General features: G+C 38.5%; 1 protein-coding gene across 2 annotated transcripts in view; it reads right to left on the bottom strand.

The window, feature by feature from the left end:
- Positions 1 to 8,037, bottom strand: part of LOC122836697 (ankyrin repeat domain-containing protein 50-like) — a 35,659-nt gene extending 27,622 nt beyond the window's left edge. The window contains exons 1-2 of one of the 2 annotated variants that reach the window (XM_044126461.1): positions 7,817 to 8,037; positions 5,123 to 6,180 (exon numbers count right to left, since the gene is read on the bottom strand). In XM_044126461.1, the coding sequence (XP_043982396.1) occupies positions 5,123 to 5,628 (506 nt within the window). In that variant the 5' untranslated portion in view covers positions 5,629 to 6,180; positions 7,817 to 8,037. The remainder of the gene's footprint in view (positions 1 to 5,122; positions 6,181 to 7,816) is intronic. The other variant, XM_044126460.1, reaches the window with a different exon arrangement.
- Positions 8,038 to 13,253: the final 5,216 nt, after the last annotated feature.

The following is a 13,253-nucleotide window of genomic DNA, read 5'->3' as shown; positions in this document are numbered from 1 at the left end:
CCTTCTTCACCACTTCACAAAAAAAAAAAAATAATAATTCTTCTTTGTTTTTGCACATTTGCACTGCCCAGGCTAACCTCTGCCCGAGTTGTAAGCCTTTTTGCAGTGTCAAACAGGTTTTCTTTCAGGACTGACCGATCTTTAGCTTGATCAATCTTCCTGTCAACTTTGACCAGCCATCCTGCATATGTAGCAGAAAACCATCTGGACAGTACCGTGCTTCAACTGCAGTGCGTCACAGCGAGTATGGTGTGCCTAGGGTGACACGCAGGATGAGTTTTTCACCACAAGCGACACTATGTGTATGCCACATCACCCCACTGTTGCTTTCACAACTTTTCAGACAAAATAAAATGTCTGTATCAGCTACAATCAGAGGAGGTAGGTCATGCTTTTTAAAGATCAGAAAACTTCAACTCCTAGTTCTCCTGTTAACAGATCCCTGACCTGAGGCAGTGGTCTCTACATTTCCTCCAGGAACACCAGCTTCATGTTTCCTGTCAGAGTTGTTCTTTGGTCTTCTGTTTGTTTACTGATGTTCTCCAACAAACTTCTGAACACTTCCAGGAAAAGCTATATTTATTCTGACAGGTGGACTCTACTGAGCAACCACCAGCTGGGTAAAGGGAAGCTGGTTGCATTGAATTTAAACAACTTACAAATTAATCCATCACTAATCTTATAATTAAAAAACGTGTTGGTCTGTCGTATAAAATCCCAGCGAAGCAGATTGACGTTTGTAGCAGCAACATGTGAATACTTTTTCAAGTCACTGAACATTCACCAACATGGGTCTAGCAGTATGTGAATCCAAAAAGTGATGACTGTTGTGGGATGTGATCGGCTTATGTTGCCAGTCCTCCATCAATCATACAAGATTTTAAAAAAAGGACACCCACGTCACTGAGGAGCCAGGAGGATCAGATTTAGATTTTAAATCTCCCACAATAACAAATCCTAAAACAAACATGTCTACTTCTTCAAAAAAAAGTCTGTCTTTTGTTTACTTTCAAAGTAAACGTGAGTAATTTGGGGTTGCATACCATTAAAAATTTCAAAACAGTGGCTCTTGCTTCGGCAAATGATGGTCAGTTTCCACGATTGCTTTCAACCGCAGCCATTCTTTGCTTTCATGAATAAACTCACAGCTCCTCTTACTGTGGTCTTAAGAGTTTAAAAGTTGGACAACCATTACATGAATGAGCTATGAGTGCCCACCCAAACACGTAGGCAGAAATGCTCCACACACACTGCATATGGTGTGGAGAGACGATTGCTGAGTCATCGCTGCAGCCACACCAGCACTGCCGTTTCTCCTCATCTCCCCAAACAGAGCTGATGCTTCACACTGGGAGGGATTTTTTTTCCCCTTTTGTTTCTGAAATGCAGCCCTAATCTGCACATTTTCCACAGCAGTGGACCACATGAAAGCAAAGGAGTCGCGTTCATTTTAACCTTAATAAGATGGCATCGACTCAAAATGCTAAAACAGACATGAAACTCGATGTGAGCAGAAATGTCAACCTATTTTGTGTATCAAAAGTTGCTTTGAACAAACAGATTTAAGAGCTGCACTAAAAAAAATCTCCAAGTGCAAAATCAATTCCTTCCACATATGTCCTGAGAATAAAACACTAGTTGAGAATGTTCCAACTCTTTCACAGATTTAAGCCAAGATCATTCATCACTTCGGAGGCCTGTGCCCTTTACAGACAAATAAAAACCTACACAGCTGCAAATTACATTACTTCACATTCTGATACAACAGATCTACATAAAGACACGCCAACATTTGAAAGAAGTTCGCTCCATCAGCGAAATAAAATAAAAAAATCTGCCAACTTGACTGGATTAAGTCCCCATATTCTCAACCTGAAAGGGGAAAAATGTTGTATGCCGTCTGACCTGCCTATCAGACCAGTTCTTTAAAACTCAGACGCTTGCAAACCGACAAATGTTTAATAAAACATAAGTAGACTTAGCAGAGACTGATGCGGATGTGAGCAAGACAGACAAATCTGGAAGTTAAACCCTTGATGTCTGCAGCCAGACTGACAATGGTTTTAGGTATCACTGATGGCAGTGAAGTCGACCAATCTGAAATGTAAATGAAACAGAAATATCAAGTTTATTGTCTGAACAAGACAGCTAGCACTGGCTGATTCAGATCAGAAGAAAAGCACACTGAAAGGTGAAACTGCCTTTTATCTCTGTGGCAGCTGCCAGCAGGCATTTGACCTGTTAATGCATCACATTACTTCTAAAGATGTGTGAATTCAAAAAGGTCCTTGAAAGCAAAAAAAAAGGCTGTTGGTGTTAATATTTCAAAGTTACAAAGGATATTTAGTTTCCAAGATGATAATTATTGTATTTTCAAGCTTAATTCTTTTCTGAAAATGTTAACGCAGATTTGCAGAGTAAATCAGGATTCTTTTAAAACATCTATTTTGTAATAAGATGTGGCAGAGTGGGAATTGCATAAATACTAGTGAGCAGTTTACCATAAAACCATCCAGAAAGAGAAGCCTTTTCTTAAATAACAATAAAAAAATAACAATAATTGTTCCCAAGAGATGGAATCAGTGTGATATGATACACCTAAATTTTCCCCATGAGGCACAATAAAGGTAGAAGAAAACATATAAGGGGCAAAATAATGTTAAAGCATATAAGGCAAAAAAAAAAAAAAAAGAGAGAGAAAGTCTGTGAATTGCAACACTCAAAGGTTTTGGAACTTTGTTTAAATCCCAAAATCTAGAAAGCTGTTGCTGCAAAAGAAGGCCAGAATCAAATCGCACAGGTGGACATTAACTCATGTCAAAGCGGTTTTATTGTATTAACATAAGAGTGAGGATTACTACCAACAATGTGACTTGTTTGCCTTTGACTAGGCTAAAGAATTTGGCAGGGCCTCTTGCACTCACTCACTAGGCAATGTTTAAAAATCACAGCTGGAAATGGGCTTTAGAGAGGGCGGGCCAAAAGTTCTCACAGTAAAAATAAAAGATTAAAAAAAGCCCTCCAAATGCTACTAAATCTGACTTTTCCTTAAAAATGTGAAAACCCACATCAGTTAAATGGAAACAAGGTATGTACCCCTCTGAATTTTTATTCCTCAAGTAAATTAACAGTCATAATCCTGAACTAACAGTAAAGTTTTATGCTTTTCCATGTTCCGCCCTGCTTTTATTTCCTTACGTTTCTGTGCCAGACATCATTCTTGGCTTCTTGAAAGCAGATAGCATCTGGAGCAGAAAGGAGGCCATTCAGATTATTTGTGTTCAGCAGTCCTGGGGAATCTTTTACGCTTTAAATAAAGATAAGGCGCTCAACCAAGAGTCCCTTTGGCCGGCTGACAAACAAAAGAAGGAGTGATAATAAGATTCTGGGCCTGAGGTGTCGACTGCAGGGTGAATATTTGTTTCATGAGGAGGGGCTGACCAAGCGTGCCTGTCCCGACTTCCAGCGAAACAGAGAGCAGAGTCCTGGTTTGTTTCGTAATAAAAACCTGCCTTTTATTTGAAGAAAGGTCAACCTCAAGTCAGAGTCATCAGCACCAGCCGTATGATTACGAGCAGATGACAAGAAGAGCGCTGGCTTCCTTAAGAAAGGCCGAGTTGATATGGAAAGTGGTTATAGAGCATTAAAAAATGATTTATCTCACCACATTCCCCTGCTTTGTGTGTGTGATGTTGAGACAGTGCTGTAAGTGTCACCAGATGGCCACAAAAGCATAAGTGTGTGTGTTCTGTAGGGCATTCCAGCCTGCGTTACACAGACACCCTGACCCATGCTATGCAGACAAGTCATCCAAGTCCACCGCATACACTCACTCTCACGTGCAGCTCGCCTTTAAAGCCTCCGTTTGCAATTACAGTCCATCTTGATCGCGTTACATGCCCAGGCAGGGTACTGCAATTCCACAAAACCTACTGTACTTCAGCTTAACATCTGCACTTCATCCTTTTACAACAGTCACTCCTCAGGTCTGGGAATCAGTCACAGTTCAAAGCTCTGGCCACCTGAGCTTAAGCACATCTGACCTTTGTGGAATCAGAAAGCCGAGCAGGGACAGTCCCACCCAGCATGCCACACCGGGGGGAAAACCAACAAAACCATGACAGCAAATAAGAGGGGAGGCTTGTGAGGCGGAGCCTCTGGTTGTGTGTGAGCAAAAACAAAAAAAAAAGAAGAGGACGAGAGGGTATCAGGGTCAGAAGGTGGAGGATAGGAAGCAGAGGGGGAGGTGCTGAGTTTGGATTTTAAATTTCAAGCAAACAAACACTATTTTTACTTCAAAGGACAAAAGTTTTTTTTTTTTACATAAATGTATAATTTATTAAATTATAATTTATATTTATAGAAGATATTATTTGAGTGAGTTACTCACTGTTACCTTTCTACTTTGAACACCAAATATAAATAGCAATATTAGGCATTCATAATTTTTATGATGCAACAATATAAAACAATGACATATATGAGATGCAAAGCTGCTAGGGCTAGAAGGATTACTTGTGTTAAATCAATTATTGAAGTAATCATCAACTAATTTAGTAACTAATTAATCATTAACTGGATAACTGGAGCAGACTCAAAAAAAACAGCCAAATGCTGAAAGAACATCTTAGATCAGTAATTAAATCACAAATATCACAAAATATATACATTTTGAATTAAGGAATAAAATTTGCATTTGTTTGTAAATATGTTCTACCCAAAATTCCTCAAGTAGAATAGTTTGTTTCACAATATAAATTCTGCAAAAAAATAAAAAAATTAAATCACCTTTTGTATTGAATTATAAATTGATTTACCCGAAATATAACAGCAAGGTCAGCCTTATGCTGTATTGACGACAAGTCAAGCAGAAAGGTTTGAGCTTTTCATATGTTGATGCCAGAAGTATTTTTTCTCTGCAGATGCATCCTTTGCTACAAATGATCAAGTGTTCATTAAAGGAATGCTGTTATTACATTTTAGTTAAAAATATTATTTATAACAGCAAAAATCTGCAGAATGTGCCATTTTTTTTTATCTGATTAATTGATAACTAAAATAATTATTAGTTGCAGCCCTAAAAGCTCCAGTAGAATATTCATGTGAATGTTCATGTTCTTACTTCTTAAAAGCTTCTGCGGGGTTCCTCTCACACTCCCCAGGCTGCAGAGTGCTCTGCACAGCCGGGTCGCGGACCTTCTCCTCGTAACCCGGCACCAGCCCGCCTCTGCATATCTGGGCCACCAGACCACGAATGAATCCACCGACACACAACGTGTCCGAGTCATCGGCCCGGCAGAAATGAAAAGCCAGGCTCTGCTTGTGCAGACTGCGGTATGTTCCCTGTGCTGATGTGGGCCACAGCAGCTCTGTGCATAGCGCAGTCTTCCCACTCCCAGGTCCTCCCACTAGTAACACTCCCCAGGAGCTACCGGACTTGGCTGATCCGGTCGTGATACCGCCGGGGACGGGCATGCTCCCACCGGGAACAGGCAGGGGCTGCTTGCTGGGAGTGCTGCTCACTCCGCTCAGGTTGTTGGTTTTCTCCTGCAGGCAGTGCTGGATCTTGTGGAAGACCCACTCTCGGCAGTAAAAGCGTTTTCCCTGCAGCAAACTGGTTTGGGCCATTTTGAACTGATGCTGCTGTTCCGCCTCTTCCTCCTGCTCATATGGGTCCCTTTATTTTCCCCCATGCATTTTTAATTTCAACAGAAGCCGGCTGCAAATCTGAACATCCATTTTCTCAGCTGTAAATGTTCCCCTACAATCCCAATGTTGGTGCAACTTGGAGTGGAAGAGAATAAAGGAGCTTTTCTTCAGATGGCTACTGTGTGCTACAGAGAATCTAGGTCAAAAAAAAAAAAAACAAGACTGACATTGGGACTCAAACTGTAGATTTTCCACCAATTTTTTCCACAGCTTTCCCACCGGTTGAACTGAGCGCTCCTTGTTATTGTCCACGTGTTGTCTTAGCATGGCGCTGGGCCGGGAAGGGCAGGGCACCCGGCTCTTGAGAGGCAAAGCCAAGCCAGCACCACTTGATATGATTAGCCATGGGGGTTCCTCATATATTTCCACTGATGCATTTCAGAGGCTGCTGACCAGAAGCACGTTTCCATTACATTAACATGGATGAGGCTGCCAGTGCAAAGTCACTCTCTCCAATAACATGTTGAATCCCTGGAATAAAGGGGAAAGAGTATCCAGATTAAACCCAACTTGCATCTAAAATTCACAAGTAGACATGAGCTGGTTGCAAGTATCAAGGTATACCAATGCTTTTTACAGTTACAGTTCTAAAGTAGCTAAAAATGTTGTCATAAAGTTTCTATGCTTTCAAATCATTTATAATGAGATACCAAAGTAACCAATTAGTTCTTGCAGCTGTATGGAGCATAGAATGATGAATAAGTCTGCCACGGTAAGAAACAAATTGCAAAATAAATTAACACAATAACATTAATTTCCTTTTGCATTATTGTTTGTTTATCTGATGTTTCTCTTTTCCTTCCCAAAGACTGGACAAGTGTACTGGTCTCAACTAGCCCCTTTTTTTACAAGGTGTAAACAAGATAAAGGTATTACCCATCATTTCTATTACGGTTAATGCTTTTCGGAAACTACATCTGACAAGCTACACGTGCCATGTCTGTTTAGGCTCAACTAACCTGCGCTGATTTGCTTATTATACTCTACTCAAAGCACAACAGTAAAACAGTATTAAACTCTTGTCAGTAGGCACTAAGAAACAAATCCTTTTTTTGGTCTACAAAGCAGATAAAATAATTATATCCCTAATATATTATTTTTTGTGGATAAAATCATTAAGCTGTTTATTTCAAGGTTCTTATACTTTATTTTATTACTCAGACATTACATAGAAAAACACAAATATGATAATTATCCCTTTAAAAACACATGGAAACTAAAGCAGATTATTTCCAGCCTGCATATAAACGTGGGCTCCTCTTACAGCCACATAAGGTAGGCAAGCTGGTTTTTCTATGCTTTCATCCTACACAACCCACATCACTGCCTGCCTGGTTGCAACTAAATTCTTGGCAGAGTTTTTCTTTTTTTGTCCAGTTTCTCCAGTCTCTCCACTGATCCCGTCTTCCTTCCTATGTGGCTTTAAATCCCAAACAGTCCACATCCGTCCTGAACTGTGAGAGGGGGGGAAAAGTCCCCATTTTCCTGCACGTACAGAGTGAAAGTGGAGGGTACTTCAGCATTAAAATGTTTTTTTAAGGCAATACTCAGTAACAGTGGATCAGAAATTGATATATTTCATACTAGTATCAGTTTAGCTCCAAGCTACAGGAACATGAACACACACACAGCCTTGCAGGTTACTTTGTAAGGTTGCCGATAACTAGACTCATACATTTCCACCTTTCTGCTTCTGTGGGGCGCTGAAAGCCTCCTACAAACAATACATCCCTCAATAAATGCTCAGCATTTCACGGGTCAGCTTTTTTTTAAAAACGAGAAACAAGCTTTGTATTCCATTTATTTTAGCCAAGTGGCACGATTTCATACCAGTAACTGAGAAGGCTGCAGAAGTCTTTTGTATGACCAGAGAAACCTCACCCTGTTTTTTAAAGAGAGATTTTTACCTATGGGGGCTTTTAAAAACCCAAGAATAGATTTGCTAACAACTGAATGCATTTAGGGCGACATATAAATGTAGCTTAGCTTGTCAATGCATTCAACAGTGACTGCTCCTTCAACTCCAACTGAACCAATTGTGGAGCGTTACGCTATTTTTCGGCTCAGTTTACCGTCTGTAACGAACCACAAACGGGTTTCCTCTCACCTCTCTCACAATATCCTCTCTCTATTTTTGGGGTGTGTAGCTTCCTCCGTAAAATTCCTGTAATTCCGCGTTCAAACCAAACGTTGAAATAAACAATTACCCTTTTCTTCCCGTCGCTGGTGTTCAGCATCAGGGTATCACTCGGATTCTTTCTTTGAATCGGTCTTTTCTGTCGGCGGTCGACTCCTCCTGCTGCCCAACACAGCTCCACAGCGAGCTGACTGATTCTCCGCCTCCGACCACTCCACATAAATTCAGTGCGCGCACACGCCAACACTCTCTCGCAAAGACCCATGGGATTTGAAGTCTTATCTTTCTTTACCAGTAGTGGAGTTTATGCAGGGCTAAAAATAGGAAAAATAACTGGATAACTTGAAAAGCATTAGCAAACGGGAGTACACTATCTATCTATCTATCTATCTATCTATCTATCTATCTATCTATCTATCTATCTATCTATCTATCTATCTATCTATCTATCTATCTATCTATCTATCTATCTATCTATCTATCTATCTATCTATCTATCTATCTATCTATCTATCTATCTAATAAATAATTATGCTTTCACTTAAAATATACATCTAAAAAAATTGAGTTGCACAAATCTGAAATCTGAAATGTTATATTAAGAATAATATTTTTAATAACAATAATAGGAATAGTACTTTCTTTATTTGATAAAACTTTATGTGATCCTATTTCAAGAAAAACATTACAGTATAAAATAGTTTTTATTTACTTATTTGTCAGCTTTTTAACAATCAAATCAGTTTTTATCTCTGGTGTCATGGAACAATTAATTATTTTACCTCACAGAGCCAGACAATATAGCAATATGTCAACATAAACATTAAGAAACCTTATGGATGTAAAGATTTTTTCTACCAGCTGTTTGTTACTTATATTAGTAAAGCTTGTTATCAAGCAATGGCAGTTGAAGAATCAGTACACAACATAAAGTGCAGTGTAAAAAATCTTTACTTTGTTTAAAACATTTTAGATTTTGTTATATTTTTATTGCAAAAATCAATAATAATGACTACCCTAATTCATAACATCATCCCTGCAGTCAAGTACAGAGCTGTAAGGATTACTGGATGACTTTCTTATTTCGAGTACCATAAAGTCTGGGATGAAAACCTTCTTCCTTAAGCCAGAACACTGAAAATGGGTCAATGAGGTGCCTCCTGTCTTTGAATTGCTTGTTTTAAAGTTTGACTTTAAAACAAGATGTCTTGAGCTTTATGATAGCATAGAAACTTAAGGGAAATTGGTGGAACACTCAGGCCTCATTGGAAAAAAGTCTGCTTTGAATGTGAAGCATAAAATAACTTGATGTGACACAGAAACTTAAATGAATCATAGCAGCAACATCCAAATGACTGTCAGGTGAAAAGTTAGACAATTGATCTGTTGTATTTGGATTAAGTTCAAAGAAGCTCCACTCTGATAACTGCAGATCTTCAAGTCATACTATGGTATTCCTAAATACGTCTGAACATGCATGACATGAAACCCGCTTCTCTTTAGTGTTCACTGGTGTCATGTTTCTACCACCTTAACTTGACCTTTTGCTTACCCCATTGTTCTCTCTCAGCACAACCTCAGCCTTTTCCCAAAGCAATTCAATGTGTAATGCTGAACCATGAAATTGGGCTCCTACAGGAAATCAGATCTGAAGTGGAACCTGTCTTCAGCACTAGATTGAATTATCTCTGTGAGCACAGTCAGCATCAGTCGGAAACATACCGCCAGTTATTACAACCTACGGCTGCAGCACCTTAAAGTTACATCCCCTGAGAAACTTCTTCAGAGTGCTCAACAAGATGTAAGATCAGCAGCTTCGGATTAGATCAAAACACATCAGCCTGCAAAGCCTCAGGTTCAGTCGAAATGGTAAAAAACTTTGACAGACACATTCCTGCTACAAGTTTTTTGCAGTATTTATTTGGAATGGGACTCATGTTGCAAAGTTAATTCAGCTGAAGCAGTAGACCACTGTGTTGAAGCGTTACCAAATCTCACTTGTATTTAAGAAAGACAGCAAATATATTCATTGCATAAGAGGATTTAAGAAAGGTTGTAGGTAATAAAAACTAATAAATAAGACATAATGAGAATCCAGAATCCCTGATGGCAACAGCTATGTTGCTTTTTGTGTTGTTTTGTCTATTGGGATTATTTTGACATTGACAGCAAAAAGAAAGAAAAACAAATCCTTGCAAATTAATTTAAAAGTAAATTTCCAAAACACACACCAGGCATCTCACCATCTATGACAACATCTGGTGTGTCATCTGTGAGGTTTGATGCACATCACAATTCGTGGCTCAACCATTAAGAGGACCACCTGGGATGGTTTTTATCTCCTTTCAAAACTTGGTTCATTGATTTTTAGTGGTACAATAAACACATAAGCAGCTGCTGTGATGTAATTTAGATAGGAATGTATCTAGAAATACTTCTAAAACAAAAACATCTCCAAACAAAGTTAGAATTCAGTTCAAAGTTGTTTGGTAATCTTTTGACCAAACAAAGTGCGAAGGGGAAATGTTTTTAAACTCTATCATAAAGGTTTAAACTTCCCCAGATAAACTACACCCACAAACTTAGTGCTGACAGCTAAATAAACTTTAATGTGATTACAAAGATAAACCTCAGTGGTTTTTGGGTTTTTTTATGTGTTAGCACACTTCCACTAATATGCTAATCTGCCAATAGCCTAGCTATTTCTTAGTTTAATTATTTACAAACTTTGAAAACATTTAGCGGTCTTAGTTTCCCCTAAGTTAATTTTACCAGACTATTTCTAGTTGGCTGTTTTATAAACTTTGAGTAGAATCTCTTAGTAGGTTTGCGGTCGGTCTATCATCTTTCCATGTTCAGATGGCAGACTAAACAGAGCTCTATAAACTGTTTTATAACCTTACTGTGTTTTAACATCCACCCTAACTTGTCTTCTGTGTTGCTTGGTTTATGCAGATTGTTCACTTATTTTTTTATTTTTCAAACAAACCTCTGAGGCCTTCATGAATATTGATGAAAATACTAATCTTTAGATTTTTATTTGAAAAAAAAAATGTAAAGCATTTTCCTTCTCTTCCACAATGAAACACTACTTCTTGTTTACTTATTATGTACTTCTTGTGTACTTATTATATAAAATTCCAACATAACTCACTGAATTCCACAGCTGTAACAAATTAAAGCATGAAAAGGTTCACAAAATGTGAATACTTTCAAGGAACAATGATGATTAAAAATAGCTGTGGCTTTAATTTTCACATAGTTTCCATTTTTAAATAGCAGCATATATGACTCATCATGGGAGCAACAACAATATAGCAACAAAATTAAAAATTAAAGAACAAAAACACTTCAGTAATTGTCTCCAAGATTGGTTGCCTCATAGCTAAAGAACAATAAGTATAACATAAACAACCCTATGACTTTCAAATCAGTAGTTAATGATAGTTTGAAACAATGATTTAACTATTCTAGCTTCCTGTAGAATCTGGCAATGCAACCACGTTAAAATTACAACTACATATATTTCGACTTCTGTTCTTTGCCATTTGTAACAGTTAATGCTTTATAAAAAATGCCCTCCCACTAAACCCATTCATGAGTTCAATTGTGAAATAAACCTTTAAGTAAGAGTAAACAAATTAAAATGAGGAGTGAGGGGAGTTTGACTGATAGTTCTTTGTGGTTATGGCTCATCTTACAGTTAGCTTGTAAAGCTTTGTTGGCAGAGAAAGATGTTCCACAAGACTTCTTTCTACAAGCCTGTTCCCAGCATTCCAAATGTGCTAAGATGCAACAAGGAAAATACTAATCTAACAAAAATGTCTAACAGTAAGAAGTTACTTTCGAAAAAAGGACAAATGCAAAACATCAAAATCTTGATTGTATTTGATTGAATTGAATGTTTAGTTCAAAAAAGGACCTGCAGAGACTAAATTGGAGTAAAGGTGATCACTATAGCAACAAAAGACCAAAGGAGCTCTAGTTTGTAGTTCAAGGTTGATGAAAGGGAGTGAATAATTTTGTATCTCCAGAAAGACAAAGACTTTATAGTTTTCAGCCTGCTCTCCAACATAACAAAATTTGATTGGTTGCATTCAAGAAAAATATCAAAGATATGATTTTAAAAATTACAAATAGGTGTTTCCCTTCAACAAGGTCATTTCTGTAACTTTGGCACAGGCCTACAACAGATGGAAGATGCATCTGTCAGGTCTTTGCTGCAAAGAAATAGATGAGATGATTTGAAGCAAGGTTATGCTAAAAGGTTATGGTCAGTAAATAACTAATGCTAAGATAGTTTGTGCAAAGGAAGCATGATGGATATAAACTGGAAAAAAGATATTAAAAATGAAGCTGGTGCAGAGGAGGCATGTGGATATACAGAAGGTTATACATACAGAGGAGGAGGCTAAGGAAAGGGGAAGATGGAGGCAGACGAACCATGACTCCTGAGAGGAGCAGCCATGAGAATAAAAAGAGTTGCTAACTTGCTTTACTGGTTTATTTTTGGGTTTGGAGCTGTTTTGTGTTTAGGCGTTGTAAGAAGTTTCTCAACCTACAAAGACATGCTTCTGACAATGAAAAACACATTTACAAAACAGCTGTAATGGAGAAGAATGTAACCCAACAGCAAGCAAGGTCGTCTTATGTTTAACAGCTGTACCAGTTTAGATGTGCAACCTGCTGGTGAGCAGGAAATGTCAAAGTGTCCCTGGTGGATTTGGGAAAGACATAAACTAATCCATATATTGACCTGCTTTCCAGAAAAACCATAAGCACTGATTTACTGTACATTGTTGGATGCCCATCAGCATATAAACAAGAGAAAGACAGATGGAGCTGTTTATTTGACACCACAGGATGTGTAATTTTATGTAACACTGCCCAAAAAATTATTCTCACCTTCCATTAACTAATTAATGACCTCCTTCAGCAAAGGTCAACAACCACAGCAGGTTATTGAAATCTTCAAACAAATGTGATTATTTTGGTTGGACCACAAACAGTGGTCTTTGATATAAGTTTGAGTTTTGGCTCCCAGCACAGCGCCTTGCAGTGCTAACAGCATATTTTTAGGCCACATTATGCACACAGACTTCTTCTGCTAACTCTCTGAGAGTCCTCAGTGAAATGCTCTCCAATCTGCCAGCCATTCCAGGATCCGCAGGAGCCAGCTTACAAGTTCGCTCCTCCCTGCAGGAAAACTGCAAAGACGCATGTTTCTGCAGCTATTCATTTTTCTCACACTGAGTTCGATGTGCAGATCCTCTCCAAGCAATCTGCCAAATTCACACAATTACTACAATTTTTCTGCCTTTGTGTCGATGAAACACCAAGCACGTCCAAGTCTTTGTCCTCGGGAGACTGGATCAGTTTGAGCTGCCATGTTTGTTCCCTGTTTTGT

This window comes from Gambusia affinis, linkage group LG09, assembly GCF_019740435.1.
Source record: "Gambusia affinis linkage group LG09, SWU_Gaff_1.0, whole genome shotgun sequence".
Taxonomy (NCBI): domain Eukaryota; kingdom Metazoa; phylum Chordata; class Actinopteri; order Cyprinodontiformes; family Poeciliidae; genus Gambusia; species Gambusia affinis.
The sequence above is the reverse complement of the archived record's forward strand: the minus strand, read 5'-3'. Positions and strand labels throughout refer to the sequence as shown.